Source organism: Anser brachyrhynchus (assembly GCF_964034855.1).
Source record: "Anser brachyrhynchus genome assembly, chromosome: 3".
In the NCBI taxonomy this organism is placed as follows: Eukaryota; Metazoa; Chordata; class Aves; order Anseriformes; family Anatidae; genus Anser; species Anser brachyrhynchus.
In genome coordinates this window covers 107,474,284-107,499,681 of record NC_137696.1, presented here as the reverse complement: position 1 = coordinate 107,499,681, position 25,398 = coordinate 107,474,284, and the positions used below count along the sequence as shown (strand labels likewise).

Here is a 25,398-nt window from a genome sequence, read left to right as displayed (position 1 = left end):
CTACAAGTAGAGGGAGATGGGACCCTCATGATTTCTTGTCCTGAGTGTCAAACATCTCACAACAGTTCTGTATGGTGTGTTGGATGGTAACAAGTAATATTCCTGTAGAATTTTCTGTGTGAAGTATTTGCCAGAAATAACTAGAAACGCTAAACAAAAATGTCTCCCACAAGGTTTTAATTAAAAGCCCCCATTATACAATAATCTCTTTGCAATAGCCTTGCTATAATTAGAAGTAGTTTGTGATTTTGGGTGTCATGCTTGAAATATGTCAGATCAAATTATCAGTATTCCCAATCACCCCCAAATCCAAAATATGGGGGTTCAAATATAGGTGTCAGTACTTTTAGGAACCCATGCCTAAACTGTCTCAGTTCAGTCCCACTCCTTTCAAGCATCCACAAGAAAACCTGATGCTATCTCCACACACATTACTGTAGGAACTAAAACACCAAGGAGTCGCTGAGAATCACTGAATAATCTAGAAAACACTGCAGGAAACATTCCCTTACATAAATGAATACATATTGTTTACATATGCATTTTTCATCTTATTTCTGAAGCTTTAGGGCACCTCTTTTCAACACTCCACATCCACAGAAGCATAGGTCTGCTGCACAAGTTGGCGTATTTGTGAAATATTTAAGTGTTTAATGCCTGTTCAACCAACTTACTTGTTCCAACATATTCTAGCCCTCCAGGTGCCTAGATTTTTTCCAGATGGGCCTGACCATTGACTTCTTGAGGGTGCTGGACAGGCTCTCAATGTAAACTTAACCTGGGGAGGGTGGTCCCAGATCCCCAGCTAAATCCTCTGAGGTGCGGGGACCAGACAAAAAAAAACCGTCAACCTCCCCAACACACCAACAGCAGTATGTGCCTTTTCCACAGCAGAAATGCTACTCAAGTACTGATCCAAAAGGTGAGAAATGCCAGCTCTGGAACAGCCTTAACCAAGAAGGATGCAAGTCCGCAGCTCCAGCTCCTTGGGAGAGTAATGCTCACACTGGATGGATGCTACAGGTGAAATCAGGGTACATTCAGGCACACCAGATTAAAAAATGGAAGGCAAGCAGAGAATAAGCCTGCTTGAAGGCAACTCAAGCCTAGCAGTAGGACACTGGGCTTAAAAGAAAAGGAAAATGAGTCTGTTGTGAGACATAACAGAAAGCAGTGAAGGAAGAACACTCACGTATTGATACAGGGTCAGGAATGTCTAGACAGAGGACAAAATCTAATTAAAGCACATAATAATGAGACTATAGGAGAAGTAAAGAAGAGAGATAAGATGTTCCCCCTACTAGCAGAAGGAATACAAGGCACAAGAGAAGAATGTGGGAGACCTAACCTGAGGACAATGGCAGAGAAAGGACAGAGATGGCACCATCCCAGAGCACTCATGGACTGGAGAAAGGTTTGCTTTCTGTTCCTCCAAAAGAGCAGAAGCAGTTTTAGCCCCCATTTTCTCATGCATTAGATATCACAACTGCTCAACTTAAAGGAGGTTCTAGGATCAATGAAAGCCACTTGACTGCTGCTCAGTCTTTCTGAATGCTCCAAGCGCAGCATCTCAGAAAAGTGAGCTATGAGACAGAACACCGCTGGCATTAAGGGATGCCTATTTATCAGGACAGCTTTGCTTAGATCCAGAGCTCAACCTTTCAGAAATTACAGGCAGACCCTTGGGTGGGATTCATTCGTTCTGGCTTAGATTGTAAGTGTGAGAAAAATCATCCTGAGATCCCTATATAATCAAGTCAGAGAAAGGCACCTATCTATGACAATTCATTTCTTCCTAAAATAGATCAGGTAATTGGCTCTCTAGAGGCATGCATTCATTTCCCAGCCTCATAGGTATGTAAAGTTAGGTGAGGGGAGTCCCACTGTCACCATTAGCTAAGCCCATCTACATGAGGAGTAACTCAGGAGTCTGGCTCCCCTGCTGCAGTCACATGTTACCCTCCCCTTCTTCATACTGTCACCAACAGCCATCTGATCCCACGTTGAGCTAGCACAGCGGGCTAAGCCAGCAGAAAACTATTCCTCTTTCTGTAATGTTATTTTTCAGTTGATTTAGTTGCTTGGCTCCCGGTGAGGGTAAAAATGGCCATCCACTCCCATGAAGAATGTTGCCAGCCAGGGAAAGAAACACTCTTGGCAGGAGTTGGGGTAGCCTTCAGTGTGTTATAAAACTCTGCCCTTGCATGCCAGAGGCATACAGAAAACAGAAAGATATGTAAGTGAAAGTAGTAATGGGACTAAATTCTCCAGAACGGGGGGAAAAAAAAAAGTGGGAAGATAATTAAGGAGCGGGAATATTTGTGAAAAGGATGAAAGATATGGCAAAATACCAGGCTGCAGTGGAAACTAATATCTAGCAAAAGATACAGAGCTTAGGAGATACAGGATGAGACATTTTGCAGTAGCAATGCAAGCCACCAAGTGTCATGGAAGTGATCCAGGAGTATTATCCTCAAATGACAGGGACATGCTTCTCAGAAAGATATCCTCAGCATAACAAAACACCATGGCACATAAGCATGCATGATCAAAATCTTGCATTTGAAATGGGGCAGTGTCAATGCAATATCAACAATATATCCATATAGAAATAGCAATAGAAGTGAAACAGTGGAGGGAAAACAAACAAGTTCATATGGATCTGATGTAATTTCATAAAAGCATATGCAAAGACACGTGATTACTGCAGATGACTACATATTAACAAAGTTCTCAGAAGATAAAACATATTCTTACATGAGGATGCTACAGCAGATTTGGCCACTCATTCCATATCATTGGCAACAGTCAAAATCCTACTTAGACATATCAAATGGTAGCCAGCTTAAAGAAGATCTTCAGTGGGAAAGTATTTTCCAGAGCAGCTTTCATACCACAGCACGCACATTTGGAGTCCTTTGCTATGTACAATGCACTGGCCTAAAAGACTTAAAGAATTAAGAAAAAATACAAGTGGTTGCATGCAGCCTGAAGTGCTTTTAACAATCCGGTCTCATTTTGAGAAAGAAATTTTAATTCAGAAAGAAGCAGACAAATTGTAGAACAATTTGCAAACAAGGCCATTTAAACTGGAGGTATTACTTATCCTTACGCCAAGATGCTTCTGCTGCCAAGACTCCTGAGGATGACAACTCCCTTTGGGATTTTTTTCCATTAATTTCCTTTAATCTAACCAACTGCCCTGAGTGATTCCTTTATTTTAATAATATATGTTTCTAAGGAAGAATATAACAAGCCACATTAAGTAAGTGATAACTGCTGGCATCTCCACCTGCTTTGGTGCTCAGCAAATTCATAGAATCATTAAGGTTGGAAAAGACCTCCAAGATCATTCAAATTCTCCAACAATAGCCACAGCTGCATCTTCACACAGCCAGAACATGACCAGAGGTAATTTGCACATGTTAAGAAGCTGCACATCATCTATGATCACTTGAACTTTCAGATGCCTCAGCGTGTATATGCTTAACATTTATAGGACACTTACAAGAGCAGAAAGGAATGCTACAGCTCTGATTCTGCAGCTAACAGCTAAAGAAAAGGCTTCAGAGGTGTTAAAAACTGCATTAACCTTGTTCTGGCTGAAATCCCAGCACCTGCCAGTTGACATAAGCAAAGGAAGGATAAACAACAACAACAAAATGAGACCTGCCAAAAAGTTATTTAGTGCTGCCAAAAAGGAATGCAAGAATTAACTTTGAACATATCAGAAACTTCACGTGCACAACACTAATTGTGACATTTAACATCATTACTCCTAAAGTCAAGGAAAAATGTGAATGCAGTCACATGTAAACTCAGTGTAAGTGGGCAAACACATGCTTTAAAAGAGTTGCTTAGAAGACTATAAAGAAAGTTATTACCAGAGCCATTAAAGTACCTGAGAGACTCTGGCATTAGGTGTCACCAGATTCATTTTACAGGCCAGGAGGTACACTCTGTTGGAGTTAAGATAGCATCTTCTCTGGTCATTGCAATTTAGTGTTGCTTATACAATTTTAACATGTGCTATCCAGAAACTAAACTAGGGATTTGCAAGAAATGGAATGCCCAACTGTCCTCTTTTCAGGTGGAAGGGATTCAAGTTAACAATGAAACCTCCCTAGGATTTATAGAGAGCACTCCTTCAGCAGCATACTAAGATCCCATTATACCTGAAGCAACACAGAAGAGGTAGCAGTGTATACAGTTTGTGAAAAAAAAAATAAAAAATAAAAATCAATGGTCATTTAAGGCACTCCTGGAATATAGCTCATTTACCCATCTCCACAGATCTTGTGAAGATTATATGGTTGCCTCCACATCCGATTTTCAGAGTTTAAATTTAAATAATCCAACCTGAATAATTCTGGAGACATGGTACTCAGGACAAGAAGATATTTGGAAACTGATGGAAATTCGCATTCTACCTAAGAAGAACATCACAGAGACTTCTTCAAATAAATCAGGTTCTTCTCTGCCATTTATCAACAAAACAAGCAAAGACCATATGTGAACACTACATGAAGAAATCTGCCTTGAATTTTCAAGGGCAGTCCTTGAAAGGCCAAAGAAAAAAAAAAAGATACTGAAAACCCTAAAGATTTAAGCTTTAGAATAATGTTTAGAATTACTCATGGAGCAGACATGGTGAAATTGTTGTGTGTGTTGTCTAATGATTTCATACTAATTTTGAACTGTTTAATGTTAATATATTCATGACTTTTATATAACATTTATTAAAAAAGAAAGGAAAGCAGAGAGTGAATAGAGTTTTTGGCACACCAAAATTACAGGAAAGGCAATTCTGATGGGAAGATATTAAACAGCAAAGAAAGAAAACCACTGAAAGATTTCTTTTCAGCTACAGCTTGTAACACAGCTCTTGCTATGGTCATCCATCTCTCAATTGGTTTTGAATTGTGAGTGCACTGCACAACTAGAGAAAAAGTGCAAATGTGTCTGTGGATGCTGCTGAGAGCACACACGAGCAGTGCTTCTCTTGCTCTACCAAGAGTTCCCAGCATCTGTTTCCCTAAGATTTCTCGTCCCTGGCTCCACTAACCAGTCAGCCATCAGGGATCTGGTTTCTCATCGACACCCCTCTGAGACATTATTCTTTTCCTGTGAAATAAGGTATCTTTTTGTTGCTTCCTGTGCTAAGTTTTCAATAATTTCTAGTCTGGTCTGGTGTTTGTATTTTGACTAGTCATAATTACCATGCCATCCAACACTGCCAGTTCATTCACATCATATATAGTTGGGTATGGGTTTTTTTTGAAAGACTTTTGTTTTAAATGCCAAACAACAGGTGATCTATTATAGATGTCTCTGATGACAATCATAAAGTCTAACATATATTATATAATGTCCTTGCTACAGCTTTCACACTTTCTTGTCTCTACTTAATTCTCGTACACCAAAGACTATAGATTACATCGGAGTTATTTGAAGAAAGATATGCTTGTGAATCCTTTTAAAATGGATGTGAGTTATTTCTGTGCCTTCTTTAGTGAAGGTGAATGATTTATGAACACTTCAGTCTTTCTTCATGATGCTTTCTTTATCAAGAGAAGTACTACTTCACACAAGCTTTGCTGTTCAGCCCTTGCAGCATGGACAACACTGGCAGACTGTCCCCAGCATTCAGACCAGATGGAGACCAAATCAGCTCATGATCCATGGTCTCTTGGAGGCCCATGGACTATATCTAAGGGGCCCACTAGAGAATTAAATGCGTGACTTTTATCAGCAAGTTCCAATACATGCTAAAATCACCACCACCCTCACCACAGAATAATTTAGAGGGACCTGCAACTAAACCTGAAAATAACTGAACAAATTAAACTGAACATCTTAGAGAGCTATCAATAGGATTTCTTATTACCTGTGCTTATTATCACACAATTAGTGAATCATACTAACAGCATCAAAAGTTACAGTGAGCCATAAAATCTCAGTTGGAAAAGACCTTCAAGATCATCAAGTCCAACCATCAACCTGACCTACTGAGTCCTAAGAATAAGCCATGTCGCTTAGTGCTATATCCAGAGGTCTCTTAAATACCTCCAGGGATAGGGACTCAATCACTCCCCTGGGCAGCCTGTTCCAATGCTTGACCACACTCTCTGTGAATAAGCTCTTCCTCATGTTCAATCTAAACCTTCTCTGGAGCAACTTGAGTCAGTCTCCTTGCATCCATGCTTAAAACCAGACCAACAAAGATAGATAACTGGAACCTAAGCACAACTGTGGACAGCGTTATTCTTCAATGCCCCCCCCCCCAAAGAGCAGCCAAGAACTGAAGTAGTTACCCTTTCCATTCTCCATCCTTTAGCCCCATTCTTCATTAAAAAAAAAAAAAAGAGAGAGACTGACCTGCTTAACTCAGTTGCAACACTACCACTGGATCCACATCTGTGGCCTCTTCCCAAGTTCAACCAAATCACCCCAAACCCCATTCTCCAAACAGTTCTGTCATAAGAGGATGCACCTGTGTTTTTTTCAGGTTGGTGACAAGGGCACTGTTCCAGCAGATAGGAGATGGGCACTGAAGCAGTGGAATGAACTAGATGCAGATCCCCACTCCTGGCCAGTAGATTACACAGAAGCTGGGTGGCAGCGCTCAGCTTTTCAAGAACTATATTCAGCCAGTTTCTGAAGTCTCTGTGCCAGAAGGACAACAGGCCACACACCTTCAAAATGTTTCAGCTTCTGGAGCCCAAGTTCTCACAGGCACTTGGCACTACGGACAGCACATTTGTCCATTCCCACATCCAGTGGCAGGAATTCTGGAGCAACTCTCACAAGTGTTTTCCTGCTGGCTGCGGTGAGTCACTTTCTTCAGCACTTCACTCTCCTCCTTTCACTCTGTAGAGCACTTCAGCACATGAACACTGTGGGTTCTTGGGCTGCAGCCAGGTGCCTCACCTGCAGCTTTGGAAATAGTTTGTCCATGCCCATATTTTACTCAGGTGATTTATTCAGTGTAGGAAGAAACCGATGTAATAATACCTCAAACTTCTCACCATCTGCCTTACTACTCTGTTCTGGTCTCTAGAATGCCTTCATAGAATGGCCTGGGTTGGAAGGGACCTCAGGGATCACCTAGTTCCAACCCCCTGCCATGGGCAGAGACGCCACCCACTAGATCAGGTTGCTCAAGGCCTCATCTAACCTGGTCTTGAACACCTCCAGGAATGGGGCATCCACAGCTTCTCTGGGCAACCTGTTCCAGTGCCTCACCACCCTCTGAGTGAAAAACTTTCTTCTGACCTCTAATCTTAAAACCATTCCCCCTTGTCCTATCATTATCTACCCAAGTAAAGAGTCCTTCTCCATCCTTTTTATAAGACTCCTTGAAGTACTGAAAGGCTGCGATGAGGTCACCTCAGAGCTTTCTCTTTTGTAATCTGAACGGTCACAGCTCTTTCAGCCTTTCTTCATAGGAGAGCTGCTCCAGTCCCTTGATCATCTTCGTGGGCCTTCTCTGGACCCACTCTAACAGCTCCGCATCTTCTTGTGCCGGGGGCTCCAGACCTGGATGCAGCACTCCAAGTGGGGCCTCAGCAGGGCTGAGCAGAGGGGGACAATCACCTCCCTCGAGGTGATGCCATATGGACATCCTAATCGGTTTCCTGGTGCAGTTCGGAGGAAGCATCATCCAAATAGTCACAACAGATAAGAATCCTTGGATCCTAATAAGCAAGTAAGAGACTGGTCCAGCAATGAAGAACTCGAGCAGCTTCAGTTCTCTTCTTGCCTTCAGACATCTTAAGCACCTAAGGGCATGTCATCCAGGCCAAGATTTGTTTGAACAGGCATTTAGACGGGTGAGACAAGACCTCGCGGGATTTTAAGAACCACCACTTCCAAAAGCCTCGGGCTCCTAGGAGGTTGTTTTCCTCTCGACTCCTTCACAGTTTACCTCGTTCCCAAAATCCCGTCATACTGTGTATTTGCAGCTTGCAGTTCCAAGTATATAAAATGGAACACTTCTGGCACAAAAGTTGGCAGAAACACCAATAAAGTTTCAGAAGCATTTTTAAATGCTTTCTCCCTTGTATGGGCTTTTGTGCGGATGGAAACAACAGAAGGGTTTTGAGCCTCCTGCTGACACACCTAACCCTCCCGACAGGTCACGCTTTCAAGGCCCACAGCAAACTGGGTGGTATGGGGCTCACACACAAACTAGAGCAAGGCATTCACGCTTTAAACTAGCTGTCAATTATCTACTAGCAATCGGAGGGGCTTTTCCTACACCTCATTCCTTACCAGCCTCTTTCACTGGAGCGCACTTCCCAAAATACAGCACAGCGCTGCTTGCATCAAGGGAAATCGCACAGAGTCCCTGGGCACAGGGCCTTACGGGAAGCATGGTTCAGCCGGGAAGTCCAGCCAGTAGTGAAATGCAGTGCAAAGCACAAACTACAGTTCCCAGGAGACACTGTGAGTATATTTTTGGCTAAATTCTTCTGGTTTTCAGCCAAAATACTTTGACAAAAGAACTAAACTACCCTGGAAAGCTGACACTTCTAAAAAAAAAAAAAAAAGAGAGCTGCTTTGTCAAGGGCCTTCCCACTTCAAAATGATTCTCAATTGAGATTTTTTGGGTAGCCCTGAAGCTGACTAAATGGAGCTTTTGAAATAGAGTAAAATCATTCAAAAGTAATCAGAGAAACAGCATTCATCATCATGATGCACAATTTATAAGTTACTGTGCAATTCTCCACTGACTGTAGGAATATGCCATGTTTTAAATGCCTTTTTGACTATGAATTTAAGTCACATATTCTTTCCTGTATTAATTTCATTTTAAAGAATGCATGCAAGAATTTTGTGAAAGACAGTCCTAACAATTTTAAGAAGAGTCAGCTTGGAAGTGTTACTTATTTACAATATCTACATACCTTATTTATGTTGCAACAATCAGCAGAAACAGTAAAAAGTATTATGGATATGTCTAACAAGTTGTCACAGACAAAGACATCCTAACGTCATTCTCATGAGTGAGAACTTTAAATCAGCGTTTGTTTCATATTCTTCAGTCACTATAATGCCTTAAAATATCATGATTCTGCCTTAAATGATCATATAAACATGAAATGTCCAAAAATGTGAGATCACATTTTCAAAAACAGAATCATAGGACAATAGTTTCCTAATGTATCCCTAAAATCTTTCACTACCCAAATATAAAAGCTGTAGTATTTCCAGCCAAGAGTCTCTGTTTCACTGTATGGCAAGTGAAGCTGTGTATTTCAGTTTTCCAAAGTCACTTGATTTTGTCAGAAAAGAATCCCCCTCCTGAATTTCTCTAGTTCAGCACAAGTATGTATGCACAGAGGTCAGAATGGAAATTTTTAATTCCTTTTATGAATCCTAAGTTTTCTCATCCCATAACTGAAAAGCAGGCATGTGGCCTTCTGGTTACTGAACTGTGGCTTACTCTCATCGTCCAGCTCATTTAGATCGTTTTCTGTCTTTACACATCCCTAATTTTCATTAGACAGCCCTGTATACTACTGCTACCAACTTGATTTAGTTTTAACTAAGCTTACTCTTAATTACCCACTGGTGTAATTCTAGCCCTTACTGGATCTGCTGTCATCTGCTTCACTTCTGCAACGTCAGTCTTTATTCTCTGCCTTCCAGCTGTATTAAAAGCTCACTTTGTAAAGTAGAAAATAGCCAGCCACTTAGGAATAGAAGTATGGAGAAAAGTACTGAGCACTTCCAAAATTAAACTGAGATATCAGTCATGTATTACCAGGAATCATAACCCCTTAATAAGCTGCATTAATTTTCCATTGCATGAAAAATTAAAATACCACTTCATCCTTTGTTGCTCAAAGAAAGGAATGAGCTCCTTCAATGCCATTTGAACATTTTATATACAAATCTCACACTGACCAGGAATTCTGCGATCTAACCCACATGGGTGCCTCAGACAGAAAGGTCCCACATTATCTGCTAGAACAGAGCAAGCTGTTATTCCCCTTACCTTCCCCTACTATGCAGCCATTGCCAATCATTTTGCTGCTTACAAGACAGCCCCCTAACAAACATCCAAGCTTTTTTCCTGTGTTTCTAGAGAGCGAAAGCATAAAAGCCTCTTACCTTATGGTTGCTGAGAAAATGGGAACTGCAGAACACTCTGTGCCTGCAGGGACACTGCACAGATGAACCTCATTGCTGCTGTTTACAGAAGTCTGACAGTTTTTAATTTGAAAAGAGGTTGTCTTTTGCTTTTCGACAGTTCAACAAATCAGACAACACAGTTGCAAGTGTTATCTGTAAACAGCTTCCTGTTTGAAATAGATCAGCTGTCCTGTAGGACAATAATTAGGAAAGAAGTGTGGGAAAGCTGAAGAGGTCCATGATGTAAGCTTTTTATTTTGGGAATGTACTTTTTTGGGAATGCACTCTTACTCTCCCCTCCTCCTCTCTAGCAGAGAACCCCTTTTTAACCATTTAGATCTATTCAGCTCTAAGTTATGCATACAACTGCCCTAGGACAGCACTTTCCTTGCTTTGCTTCATTTCTAACAACTGATATGACAACACAGAGAGTGCAGCAGTGAATATGACCGAGTTATGTGACTAATTAACACACTTTCCCTAGTGAAACTCTCCCCACTCCTGCTGTTAGCTGTAGCATTCTTGACTTACTGAGTGGAAACATGCAAGTATTTCAGAGCTGAGTCTCAATTCTCCACAACAATGCTATTATCCACATGACAGGCTTAAAAATTTAAAAAAAAACACCTTTGACATCACTTTGTGACAGTGAGAAAGAAAAAAAGAGATACAGAAATCCTTAAGTATCCTTTCACACCCCTGAAATGTGAAAAGAATCACCAAAAAGCTTTTGGACTGTGAGACAAGAGAAAGCTGTGATAGGAGCACGTGCTCACTTCACTGACCTTCTGATTTGCTCTCGTACAGCTGTATGTCCTCTCCATCGAGGGTTTCATGCTCTGGTCAGGGCTGTGATATGCACTGATAGACTGCTCCCACCCTGCTCACAACTGGCAGCATCGTCTTTTCCTGAGAAGCCCCCTCCATGCACTCCTCTCCTGGCCCTGGGGCATGCAACCTCCTTCCCCACCACAGCCCCGACTTGAGGCTTCACCACTCCACACCTGAGCGTTTCACACACGAGGGAAGGGTGCTGTTGGCAGAGCTATCCCCCTCTCTTCTGGAGGAGGGAATTTGTTCAGCCAGCACATCCCCTCCTCTGGGGAGGCTGCAAAACAGGCAGTAAGGGGAAAATAAAAAACTGGCACCGCAGATTCCACAGCAGTGCAGAGGTAGCAGTGCCTCGCATTCAGAAACCACTTTTACAAGGGTTGAACTTCTCCTACACCACCCCATTCTCAAGGTGGCCTGGAACCCAGCTAACTCTCCTCCACCACTACCAGCTTCTGCGTTTCAACACCCACCAGATGGTCACAAGAAGTTAAGAACTGATGCTCACTTTCAGATTACATCAGTAAAGACAAAAATGTAAAATGTTACAGGGTAAGCACCCCACAACTCCAACTTGATAGCTGTTTTATGCATACAAGCTGCATTAGTTCAGAGGGAGCAGAAGGCAATTAGGAGGATTGGGCCCTCGCAGCACTCTGTTGGCAGCAACTTGCTACGAGAAACGTTTGATGTAAAGAATGCAGCCAAGTGACTGCAGTCCAAGCCTTTGAAGATCATATTACGATGGCAAAGGCAACGTCCATTTACATACATATCTGCTCTCCCTATATAAACAGGCAAATAACTTTGAGGCCAGAGATGGAATTCAAGGGAGAAAGAGCCATATCAGGGAAAGCCGAAAAGGTATTATTAAACACTGGGCAAACAGAAGTGAAGAATAAATGTAAGTGTCCAGAGTTCAAAAGGGAATGCCAAACACAATAGATGCAATAGAACTGTTTTCTCTAGAAAAGGAGAAAACAAATATATGGCTTTAAGTATATGGCTTTGTTTCACCTCTGAGGAAAAAAAAGGGGCATACTCCCCTTACAGCTGGACATGAGCATCCTTCCTTCACCCACCCAGACAGCTGACCCGAGGCTGTACAGCCACGCTAGCACATCGCTGGAACCAGACTATGGGCAACCTGGGGCACTAAGACACAGACTGCACTGGAGCAGCTCAAGAATTCACCTCCCCAGCTTCACCACCTAGCCCTGTCCCCGTCCACAGCTGGGGCAACCAAGTAGCTGTTCAACCCCAGCAGGTCGCAGTTGCTGTGGGCTATGGAGCTAACTTTTTTCTTCATGTTAATATGCCAGTCTGAAAGCTGTAGCTGTTCAAGAAATGGTTCACAGGTCTTTCAGCCACCCTTGCAGTGGCAGAGCCACCCTCTGCAGAATGCAGAGGGACAACCTTCAGAGGCCACGGTATACAAGACGACAGTGATTTAGATTAGCTATCATGGTTGATCCACAACCAGACATCCACCCAGCCTTTAAGCTCAGGTTAAACACCAACTACGTAGAAGAGTTGGACTGAAATAGTTAAAAAAAAGCACAAATCAAAATCAAATTGATTATTGAAAGGTGATTTTTGTTTTTTTAAAAAACTAACATTTTCACAGCCTTCAGACAAATTCTTGTACTCTCTCCAGAGAGAACTGGCATTATCTCCATCTGTAAGAGGATTAAATATAATGCTCATTTTAAAATACTACCTATTTTAAAATGTTGTTTTGAAAAGATGACGAAGCCCTAAAATTCTCCCCTCGGTTTGGTGAGGCACCCAGTGGTGTCAAAGGATCACAGAATGGTTGGAAGGATCATCTGGAGATCATCTGGACCAACCCCTGCTCAAGCAGGGCAAACAACAATCTGGATCAGATTTTCTTAAGGGATGAAAACTGCCAATACCCAAGCTCTTTAAGTCAAAATGTGAGCTCAATTGCCGGAGCTCAGCTTATTACAGGTTGTGTCACAAATACTGCTCTACTTCTTCAAAGCCAGGGCTGCCTTGCTAACCAGCCCTTGGCAAGCCTCCCAGGGCAAACTCCTGAAAAAGGCAAGGAGATGCAGCAGGTCCACAACTTCCCAATGGCAAGCTGAGTGCATTCCCTCCTCCGCTCCTGTGACAACCAAAAAACACATCCCCTTCCCTCTGGCTTCAACTAACAGTAACCGTTTAGGCAAGAAAATAGGAACCAGTTTTATTAAGTATCAAAATACATCTGGGGAAAAACAGGAGCCTGTAGAGCTGCCTGGCCTGTGAACATCCCCATACGTACCTCATCCCATTAATGCAGCCCCATAGGGTGGACACCACCCCTTCAGTCTGATGGACAGAGCAACAGAAGAAACTATACTTAGCACCTTGTCTGTACAACACATTAGATGTGTGGTGGGAAAGTTCAGCATGGAAACAGCAATACAAGTTTTAACTTTTACTACACTGTAAAAAACTAGCCTTCAACTTCTTTAGTGTTGCTGCACCAACATTATTTGCACAAAGTTTCTGAGCAACATTCACTGCAGCAGTAGTAAGAAACGAGAACTGCCTTTTCTGTTATTTCTCATCTCTAAATTTGGTAAAATCTCTTCAATGCCTGGCTCCACTTCTATCTTTGCTGTTCCAGGGGCAGATCAAAACTGAATCAGACACATCAGCACAAAATCACGAAAACCATGGTGCTGCCCAGTAGCTATTAACTATTTAATAGCATCTAACAGCAGAAACTCATTGATAAGGTTTATTTTCCTGAGAAATGGCAAGAAGGAACCTGTGGGTAGACGAGGAGATACCTAAACTTGCAAGCTGTAACAAATCCAACGAACTTTCTCCTCTTGATCACAAGAAGATCAATTACAGGTAATTCCTGCAGGGAACAGAGCACTAGTACAAAGAGATGCTCCAGTGTCACTTCTTTCTCTCGCTCTCAGCGAGCGCAGGTTTTTCCACACGTGTGCTCTAGAGGCAGGCAATAAGCACACCAAAGCCACCTGCTTACAAAGGGGTCAGCCGTTTGCACTGATCAATGCTGCAGTCAAGCCTGTATGGAGGAAAAAGACTCATGCTCCCCTAGCCTAGCCTTAAGGCTTCTTTTTCTGGGACCACATGACTTCCCATAATCGATATTTTGTCTGCCATTCTGATACAGCTGTAGAGACCTACAAAGCCCATACCACAGAAGATGAAAAACAGTTTAAGTTTTAAAGGTTTGGGGTTTTTTTTTGTTTTTTTTTTTTTTTTTTTTTTTGGCATCACACTGGCTTTTAGACTAGGCAAACTCAGGCTTCCTACTTAAAAAACTTAGGAAAAGGGAAGGCACAGGAAACAGATTATTTCAGTCCATAACAGAGGAGCCATGGCATGTCCTTTAACACTACTTGATATAAGGATCACTCTATTAAAACTTGCCAAATGCTTCTATTTATAATCAAGGGGGGCTTATCAGACATGATCTAATCATGCCTCCAATTAAACACATTAGTACAAGACAGGTCAAGCACTTCAAGCAACTTGTCAAACCAGACCTGTAACACGTCCATGAACCAGTCCTAGTGGAAATCAGCGGGGAGCAGCTTTCCTCACAGACAAAAATGTTTGAAGACATTTGTGAGAAGACTTACGTGGAAGCCATATGGCAAGCTCTCGTATCAGGTGCAAGCCTCGAGAGCACCTAACAGCGTAACGCCCTTGTTCCTCATTTTGTTTGACTGGGCCATGACAGGCAAGAATCCATTTTTCTGTGCTCAGTAGGTGATCTGTCTCTCCACATTGACACTACCCACGTACTATTGCTGCACAGGTCTTGCTACAGAATAATGCCTCATCACTTTCTCACAAAAAACAGACCATAACCTCCCAAGGAATCACGCTTTCAGAGTTCCTCTGTGACAGTGCATGAAAGGTATAGGGAAAGTTGAGCATCATCTCATATGGGCGCTCCTTTAGGTTAAGGTAACATTTGACACCAGTATTCCAGCAGCCTCATTAGTACTTGACCAGATGGCATCAAGTGACTTTCCAGATTGCAGGCATTCATTTGACATGCTTGTCAAGGGAGAGAGGGAGTTTTGTGACTGTATCACTGACACTAACACGCACGGGAGCCCGTGCATAAAGGTAAAACTATGACAGAAGTCTTTTGCAGAGCACATGGCCTGGTATTTTTACGTTACAAAAGCTCACCTCTACTCATAGCTTAGTTTTTGTAAGAACCATAAATAGTTTTAAGTGCTACCCTTTCAGAGAATTTGCTTATAGAGTCATCATAGGCTTTTGCATTTCATTTAGTTCAAAGGGCTTACAGCAAAAGCCAAGAAAAAAAATTGTATAGCCAGCTGGCAATGCCTGGCAACATTTGCCACCTTCATATTCAGTTTACTTGATTCCCTTCAAATCCCCAGCGCGTCAAAACTGGAACTGCTACTGACATTTTTGTTACTAAGAGATCAAACCTGAGTTATATTTCACCATGAAAGAAGAAATACTGTCTACTGAAGCCTGCTGTCTGAGCATCACCTCTACTTGCAGATGTTACTTGGCCCCAGTAGACTCACCAACCTCTAATTAAATGTAGTTAACATCTGGTAAGTCTCCAAACAGTCCCCTAACTGCTTCTTCCAACCCACAACAGCAAATATCTATTTGCACAGGCTACCATCTGTGACTGTTATAGCAGAAAGATTAGTAACATGTCTGACTTGAGACTAGATTTTTTACCCCTGCCATCGTCAACCTGCATAATGCCCATTATAGCAGCGAGAGACTGAATTCTCAAGTTCTATCGCTCCTTCTGTTGTTAAGATCTTTGGGAATTACTCTGCCCACACACAGCCAGGATTCAGGGCTATACGCCAGAGACAGAAGTTTGAAAATGCAAGAGGAAAAGGTCTTAGACAAATTTCTCCAAAGACACAGCTTGTTTTTTCTGTGCAAAGTCAAGCCTTGTCCGCAAGTAACAGGAAATGAACTATTAGTTACAACAGGGTATGTGTATTTTCTTTGTTCTCTTTGCATTGTCTGCGCCAAAAGTAACAGCCCACTACTACCTGCCCTTTGCTACTAAACAGGCACAACTTAAAAAGCTTCACTGTTCCAATGCAAAAGCAATGTAGAACTTGTTTTAACCTTTTAGTTTTTTCACAGTTCAAGAAGAGATGCATCAACTGGGAAGCAAGCAAACCCACAATAAATGAGAAAAAGGAAGCAAAGGTACAAAGACCCTCAATAAGTGCACTTGTCTCCCATTTACTCCCAGGTAAAAAGACACAAGCTATTACGAGCTCCTGGTATATGGGGTTGTTACCTACTTAGCTCTCCATCTATTAGGCTGTCTCCATAATTAGGCACCTTTTATTGCATTAACCACTTCCTCCTAAGTAATAGGATAGTCTGTTCAGCAAGGTTAAGTACTAAATTCATATAAATTGCTCAGAACATTATAAATTGCTAAGTCCAAAGAGTCAAACTCCCCCCTGAGCTGGAAAAAAGTTACAACTTGCTGAAAATATTTCTAGATACACGTACGGATTTTCAGTGTAGGGCTTTCAAAGCCTTTGGCTGCTATGATACAGCTATGCCTGCCCCATATGGCCACGGATGTATGGGAACTACAATAAAACACCATCTATAGATCGTAGATACCATTCCAGCAGTTCTTCTTTCACCCTGGCATATCTATCCCTGCTGTGGGTTATTAGTCATGGCCTGGCTACCCCAGATTACCCCAATATTAATTTACATATATAAACTGCTAATAGGTGGAAACAAAATCCATGACTTCCAAAAGCAAAACCAATGACTGTAGAACTGTAGTTTGTGTACAGCAGGATAATCAATCTTGCAGAAATGAAAATGTCTTCCCATTTCGTTCTATTGAAGGTGAGAAGCTGCAATACCTGCTTTTAGGTAAGAGCTCATAATGTTCTACCACTCAGAGAGCAAAGACAGTTACCTCAGATTCAACCCATGCCTTCCCAAACCTACTTCCCCCAGAATTAAAACCCTTCTTTGGGTATGTCATTGCTCCATGTTTCAGAGGTCACAACACCTGCTATGTAGAATTCTTCTCGTGTCAGGAACGTGTGGGTCTCCAACTGAGCATCTTAGCACAAAAAACTCAGGAGTCCCACTGCTCTGTGCAATTCCCCACTTTCTCTCTAGGAGTCTCGACATGTTTCATTTTATTTTTCTAGGCCGATTCTTTTTGCAGACTCCAGACTCTTCTGTCCAGAGTCATGTTTTGACCGGAAAATGCTGGTGGCTAAGTACTTTGATACTGAAATGCCACTCATACAGAAAGTAGAGAAGTCTCATGAACCAGTTAATTCCCACCTAGCTTTACGGAATTGCAAATTTAAATGAAATTACTCTGTTATATGAACAATTGTTTTATTCAGCCATCTTTTGCGCTTTACAGCTGGAATTCTGGAAACTCAAACACCACATCTTTGCCTGTGAGCTTCTTGTAGACACCAGAAAATGTTTCCACCTGTGAAGACAGACAATCTTGTTTATATATACTGTACAGAAAAATAAAATCAATGTTAACACAGTTTAGGTATTATACTGTTTCCCACTGTATCTTCATATGAAACCAACTCTGAGGCTGATTCTTTTCTTCCAGAATAAGGTAAGTGAGCATTTACATAGAAAACAAGTGTTTTACAGAAAATATTTACAACCTCCCTTCATTTGCAAGCAGAGGAGACCCTTGCATCTATGTTTTCCTAAATGTGTCCCCACAAAAAAAAAGTGATCAAGGACTTAAGCAGATGTGCTTGGTACAGCCTGAAGTTCAAAACTAAGTGCTCTGTGCTAAAAACAAATAACCCCTCCCCCTCTTCCCATGAAGAAACCAATATAACTACTTTAGAGTCAGGAAGGAGGTTCTGACAAGTTGAACTACAGCTTTAGTTCAAAATTCCTTTGCCTCATCTTTAGCATCTCATTCCAAAACCACCAGGAGCTTCTCCATTGTCACAAGCCAGAAAAGCTTTAGCCAGAAGTCTTTAGCTGAGAAGTTTTGTAAGTAATGCAGCAATGTCAGAATGCCACCCCATTCTGAATAATGTAAATTTGTTTACCTTGTGTTCAACATTATTCTGTTGTGCTTTGTCCAAATGGACTTTTATAAGTCTGCTGCCGTCCAGTTTTACGCGGATTCTCTTGCCCACAATTTCACTCGGGAAGACCAGATCTTCAAGAATGGCATCGTGCACTGCAGTAAGCGTACGGCTGAAATGCCACATTCGAATCATTAAAACACATCCTCAGTCTGCCAAATTCCCTAGTCTGCCAAATTCCCTAGTCTGCCAAGGCTTAAACATTCCTTAGCATGCTTTTGCTTAAAACTTCAGTGGTATATTTTTTTTTCCTGTTTTGATCTTTTTGTGCATGGTGACTATTTCATACTCTTTCACAGATCATGGAGAAATAAAAGCTAAGTTCTACACTGCATGCACAAGTTTAGAGTGCATGACAAAAAATTAAAAAAAAAATTCAGTAGCCAGGTTTTTACCTATTAGATCATATGTTGCTTTGCCCCAACAATCCCGAAACACTGTTTCTACACATTTAAGGAAATTTTACATTGGAACTAAGTTGTCCCATCTGCGATTTTGCCAGACATTCACTGAAGGAGAAAGTAGGCAAGAATACGAACTACATATAATACAACATGCTTATAGGATAGCCAGTTTTGAAAACACTGGTTTCTTTATCTGCCTAAACCCAAACAGTTTAGGGTGTATTACAGGAAAAGTCTAGCTGGTAAGTTTAGCCTCTGCTTAGAAAACATGGACTACACTTGTGTTCTTGAACTTGCTCTTGAACTGTCAAAGACAGACAATAATCAGAAAAAGCCAGGTTACTTTGTGTATGAGTCTAGATGGCTAGTAAGATTCCCCACTTCCCGATCTGCAGTTTCAAGGCATTTCATAACAAAGAAATGTTTCTGTAACTGCATTTCAAACTTCCATAAATTGAGATAGTGAAGACAGACCAACACCCACCATGTTTCTACACTCTGCAATACACATGTCAATTTTACAACCCTACTAGTCTGACCTAGTGTCAGGCTGTGAAAGGGACAGTCCTGCACACTCTCTTTCCCTCCTGCTGAACGCAGCAGTGCGCTGACCAGGTTCACAGATCCAACTCCTCCTGCCAGCCTGCAACACTAGCTATAATGTAACAGACCCGAAGTCTGGCAGGACTGCAGGTAGGTAAGTACTACAAAATTGCAACTTTAAAATCCATGCCTGAAAATCTCAAGAGACAATTTAGGTAGGACACTAGTACAGGGACTGCAAGAAGGACCAGGCTATGTATCATGAAGAGGACAAACTTTCAAGAAAGGAGCTACATTATGACACACTAAGATAGAGAACAGCATAAAAGAGGCTCTAACACAGTAGCATCCTGTATCTAGCATCATCTTAAAGACACTCAAGAAGCAGGAATGCCATTTAACACAAAGGACTACATTACTGCTGTTAAAATCACACTCTGCAGAACTACTTACACTTACGTCCCACCTCAACCACTCTCTCCCTCATTGCATCCCTTCAGTATCACAGCCCTGTCTTTTCCACATCTATCATGTAATGAGACTCTCCCTACGGTTTCAAAAAAAATCTTGTCAGCACATTGTGGAAAATGGAGACAGCTGGGAAGGTCACTTAAACCACTATTCTGGTCACTGTTCTTAAGTCACTATTGCTGGCTACAGACTGGCTACAGCTTTAATGGGAAATACAGACAAAAGTTCCCCCCCAAAATACAATACACTGCTCAAAGACTGGCTATTTACTGCACCTTTTAGCAGTCAAATGGCAAACAGTACTTCAACACTGTTAAGCAGTAACATACGGAACAATACGATCATTTAAGTGACTTCTCCAAAAAAAAAAAATCAACTAAATGTTACTTCAGTAAGCCTCCAAGTTACAAAAGTCTGTCATTCTGCATTAATGTAACTTGCTTACCTCCTGGGACGCTTCTGCTTGTTTTTTGTGCGGCTTTTTCTTGTTGGCTTGGGCAGAATCCTCCTCTGTTAATGGAGAAAAAAACAAGGGAATGTCATTTCATAGTATGTAGTGTTTAGAACCAACTTAAACTACATGCTCTATAATTTATTTATTTTTTTTATTTTTTAAGAATGAGAGACATGAAACACCAAAAAATGGAGACTTAAGCATGCCCAAAGCTACTTGCTGAAATACTAGTATTGCTTTATTTCTCCTCTATCAATGAGAATTATTTCAGTACACTGAAAAATGAATATTTCATTACTCCCACCCCCCCACACATGTACAGCCAGGGTAGTTTATTACACCATATTAATATTCCAAACGGATTTGGGGCAAGAGAGATCTCAGCTTCTAGTGGACTGAGTTTACTCCCCTGCTTCAAACTAAAGGCTATCTCAATCCCACAAACAGCTAGGTAACAACTGAGACAGAAACACTACTCTGAATTACGAGATCTACTACTCAATCCTGATCAACCCCTAACGTATTCTGTTCCAAGAACAGCATTTACAGATACTTATGACAGCTTAGATGATTAAGGCTTATTTTCTACTTCCGTATCTGCAAATGTAGATGTTCTAACACCTTGAGTTTTACATGCAGCTGTAGCCATCTGCAGTACTTTCAACCAACACATCAGAGCTTCTCCACAACTGTACACATAGGGTGGCACTATAATCCATACTGGCTTGCGTCACATTTAAAAACATTTCACCTTCAGCAGAACTGCACATATTCCCTTTTAAGATATGGATTGCTATACTGACAGGGAATTCTCTAGCACTGAGAATAAGCAAGCCAGAAGTACTTCATTACAAGCTTTTTTGTCCACAAAGACTCAGGGTAAGGTACTCTGGCTCTCTTAAAAGTATTTCAAAGAGAATTTTTGCTGAAGAGGTGCAGTCTAACAACTAGTTGTCCGCCCTGTAGACATACCTCCAGAGTTTGTTTTCCCCCTTAGTACTGCCCACAGACCCATCCATCACCTTTTTGTTGTTCACCTCCTTCTATAAACTCAGAACTGTGTTTAAGTCACTTGATTTAGGTCTTCCTTTCCTCTTCCATTAACTTGAATGCTAAGTACATTTACATAATCTCAGCACTATGGCTACTGTTAATATTTGCTGTCTTTTACTTTCAGGCTTTGCTTCTCAAACTTCTGAAGGAGAAGGAGACCGGAACAGGAGTTACATCCTCCTCCAAAAAAACCTTCCCATCTCACCACCAAGTTCACATAGCCTTGGCTCCTAGCTGAAATCATTTTAGTTTACATCCACAGAAGGACATTCGCTGCATTTTCTACTGGTACAAAAACACGCATTGTATCACTGTTACCTTGAATGGACAAGACAAGCAGGGCAGCGGAACGCTGGAACAGGTTATCCAGGGAGGTTGTGGAATCTTGATCCTTGACTGTTTCCCAAGACTCAGCTAGACAAAACCATGGCTGACCTGATCTAATGTTTGTAATAGTCCTGCTTCACGCATGAGGGTGGACTAAATGACCTCCAGGGATGGCTTCAAACTAAATTTTTTGTTATTCTAAAAGTGTTTTACCTGAGCAATGAACACCACATGCTTTCCACTGAATTTCTTCTCCAGCTCACGAACTAGCCGCACCTGAATCTTCTGGAAAGATTTCAGCTGAGGAACAGGTACGAAGATAATGATGGCTTTTCTGCCACCACCCACTTCTATTTCCTGAAACAGAAATAAAACGTTACCTAGGGGTTGAGAAGCAATGGTCAGTTTGATCATGAACCCTCTGAACACAGACATTTGGTAGCCTTGCTTACAACTTTGTAAAACAAGAGCATGAAATGCTTTCATGCATTTAAGCACGAGGATTAAACAGAAAAACCTGTCAGAGCATTTGTTATGCTGTAAATGAGTGCTGCAAAGTTCATTGTTTCAGCAAAGATTCTAGCTCCCTGAATCTTACCATCACACCTGAGATGGTACTAACATCCTAACACAAAGTTTCAAGAATTATTTGCCTCTAACAGATTCTAAACAAAGATTACAGTAATAATTCTTCTTTTTGAGTAGCTACTTCATGGCAGTGATATTCTGTCCACTATTTTCCAAGGCCTGCATTACTACTCAAAATTCTTTCACCTCCAAAAGTCAGGTTTACATCACACCAACACAGAATATTTTCTCCCAGTTGTTCAAAACCTAAGCTGCAGCAGCTTACAAGGCACTTCTCCCCTGAATCGAAACAGGGACACACTCATTCTCCAACATAATTGTTTGTCACCAGCTGTGTTCCCACATGAGCTAACTCAGATGCACAAAATGTTTCTCCATAAGACTAAGTAGTTAAACTGAGTAAATAACAGACTTTAAGATACCTCATTGCAGAAGGTACATACTGATGTACTTCAGAAGCAAACCAGTTTTTCTGTAGGGCCCTGAGCTCCAGTAAAGTTAACACATATACCAAGCTGACTTCTGCATTCCCACATTCTTTAACTCAGCTCTAATCAGCTGTGCCTTTGTGCATGTGTGCATGTCACTGGGCTTGGGAAAGAACCAAAAATCAGCCTGTCTAGGTCTCTGGCTACAGCAATCAGCGTCAAAGTTCAACCCAGTCCCCTGGTCTGACAAATTCTAATAGCAATTTTCTTCTTGCTGTAAGAATTCAGTTGCCTCTTTAAACTAAGACTTAAAGAAAAAAAAAAGAAAGCTAACCTACACAATCAAGCCAGCCTATTATATTGATCCACCTCTCATCTATCACTGGTTGCCTAAAACAGTATTTGTAACAAACTAACTTTACAAAGAGTATTACAGTTTATGTTCCTGACAAAGACTTTATAACATCTGCATTAGTGATAAACACAAAAACATTCAGATCTCAAGTCCAGTTTGCAGAGACAGAACGCAGAATTTACTATTAACACACTTACTTAAAGCACCAAACTGACATTTGAGTTTTTACAATGACTTTTCAGACCAATGCCTAAAAGAGAAGCTACTACAAAATCACATGCGTTAACAGCCAGTACCAGAAGATAAACCACAACAGCATACAGAAAGCCATCACAAGCTACATACAACTAAAGACACCATTCAACAGGTACGTTAACGTTTGCAAATATTAACAACACACAGAGCAAGCTACCAAGCAACTCCTCATGGAGAAGATCTCTTCATGGAGAACATCTGGCCTACCTTAGCTGCCGTGATGTTCAACTCCCGCAGCTGAGCCTTTAAGTCAGAGTTCATTTCCAACTCCAGGAGAGCCTAGAGAAAAAGTTTCAGAAAAGTCCATTATATGGGGTTCAAGTCATAAAGAAAAATAAACAAACAAAAAACCTTGAGAACAGAATCTGTCCAGTGGCAGAAATGAGCTACAAGTAACTTTTAAGCAAAGGTTTTGCTTCCTGTAAGTCACACTGACAGATACAACAAATTCAACTGGTGGGGAACACAGGCTGACTAGCATAGTTTCTACAGAAAATCAGGGAAGAGAAATACATTTAGGCAGCATCAGCCTCAAAGCTTACACTCTAGACAGCTGTCACAACACTGTCTCCACAACTTGTACTTGGTTAGCAAACAGCAGAAGGAAAACACACATACCTGGGATATACCCGACTCAAATTCATCTGGCTTCTCGCCATTAGGCTTCACAATCTTTGCGCTAGAGCTGAACATGGCCTTTCTGCAATGCAAAACAACATCTCAGTCGCCACCGGCAACACGCCTTCTGCAACAAGCACAGCGTTACAGCAGATTTTGGCCGTTCGGCCGCACGCTCCGAAACGAAACCGAGGAGCACCTCACATCCACACGACCCCCGCCGCAAGAGAAGCCGACCGCGGCAAGGCGAGGAGCGGCTGGGGGGGCTGAGGAGCGAGGCCTCCGCTTACACCCTGGTGGTTACCGTGGCCCAGGAGCGGCGGGAGCCCCACGTGCGGCCAGGCAGTGCGCCCCTCACGGCCCCCAGGGCTCCGTGCATGACCCCGGAGCTCCGTGCTCGGCCCCGGCCCCCTCCTCGCGGCCCGGCGGCCTTCCCTCAGAGCACACCCGGGGAACGAGGGGGAGGAGAAGGAAGAGAAGGAGGACAACCTCGGGCGACTCCCTCCCCACAACTCCGAGCTCCCCGCGCCCATCGGGCCCCGGGTGGGCGCCAATCGGGGGTATCCCGGCCCCAGCGGGCCCGCGGGGCGGCCGACTCGGCCCCCAGCGCCATATCGCGGCTGCAGAGGGCGAAATGGCGGCGGCAGCCAGGCCCGAGCGGGGCCCGGGCACCCACCTCGCTCAGCGCCGGCCTAGGAAGAGGGAGAGCTCTCGCGAGAGCAGCGCAAATCGCGGCCCGCTCCGACCGCTCCGCCCCGCCCACCCCGCCCTATGGTGAAGCCGAAGCCGGAAGAAGGGCAGAGGGAAGCCGCCGCGCGCGCAGGAGAGAGCGGAGGGTTTCCGCCCGGGTGACGCCGCAGAGGGCTCGCGGAGTGCTGGCACGGCGCGCGTGGATGACGGTAGAGACAGCGGCGGGGACGCGGGGAGCGGGCCGGGGCAAAGAGCGGAGGGAGGGGGGAGTGGCGGTGGCGGCGGCGCGCATGCGCAATGTGGGCGGCGGGCGCAGCCATCGCCTCTGCTTGCGGGGAGTGTGGTGTCCTCCCCATTCCCTCACAGGCTTTCTTTTTCCTTTTTTCTTTTTCCTTTTTTTCTTTTTCCTTTTTTTCTTTTTCCTTTTTTTCTTTTTCCTTTTTTTCTTTTTCCTTTTCTTTCTTTTTTTTTTCCTTTTTTAGGAAGAGCCCCCCCTTCCACCCTGCCTTATCCCCATCATGTGCACCCCACTTCAGCCCACTTCCCCTTGGGTCTGGGGGGCGTGAGGCAGCCTCACTGCCCTGCTCCCCTCAGGGGTGTAGCCTCTGGTGATGAAACACGTTTTCTGTAAATGCAATTTTCTGTAAATTTTCTGTAAATTTCTGTAAAAATGGGGTCTGGGCCTGGGCAGCCTGGCACAGTGGCCAGTGAACACCAAAACCGTCGGCAAAATGTGCTGCCACCTCTTCTGGCACTCCCTCACCAACATAAAATGCCATATAAAAACCAGTAGCAGCTCCCTCACGCACACAAAATACCATATAAAAACTGGTAGCAGAAGCCACCAGCTTTAAAAACACAGCGTGATAGCAGATGATCTTTCTTTAATACAATTTCATCTCTCCGCATCCAATTTAATAGATCGAGTTCACCCCTGATGTTCAGCCCCCTCCTCGGCCCAGGGAGGATGTCCTTGCAGAACCCAGAGGCCCTGTGGCAGGGAGTTACCAAGTAGTCATTAGAACAGAAATAATTCATGCGTCGTCTGCTACGTTCAGGTGCTAACTCAAAATACGAGTCCTGGGCTCCACATACTTTCTCATAACTGGAA

The 25,398-nt window shown here is 42.7% G+C and overlaps 2 protein-coding genes across 4 annotated transcripts in view; both read right to left on the bottom strand.

Annotated features, from left to right (window-relative positions):
• Positions 1–12,536, bottom strand: part of COLEC11 (collectin subfamily member 11) — a 42,068-nt gene extending 29,532 nt beyond the window's left edge. The window contains exon 1 of one of the 3 annotated variants that reach the window (XM_080587773.1): positions 10,926–12,536. The gene's annotated coding sequence lies outside the window, so the exon portion shown is untranslated. The other 2 variants (XM_080587772.1, XM_080587774.1) reach the window with 2 other exon arrangements.
• Positions 12,537–17,350: 4,814 nt separating this feature from the next.
• RPS7 (ribosomal protein S7) lies at positions 17,351–24,344 on the bottom strand. Its single transcript, XM_080587775.1, has 7 exons — positions 24,274–24,344; positions 23,598–23,679; positions 23,187–23,258; positions 21,567–21,710; positions 19,965–20,029; positions 18,063–18,213; positions 17,351–17,467 (listed from the first exon to the last, which is right to left on the bottom strand). Exons 2-7 carry the CDS (start codon positions 23,670–23,672, stop codon positions 17,390–17,392), a joined length of 585 nt encoding a protein of 194 aa, XP_080443901.1. The 5' UTR covers positions 23,673–23,679; positions 24,274–24,344; the 3' UTR covers positions 17,351–17,389.
• Positions 24,345–25,398: the final 1,054 nt, after the last annotated feature.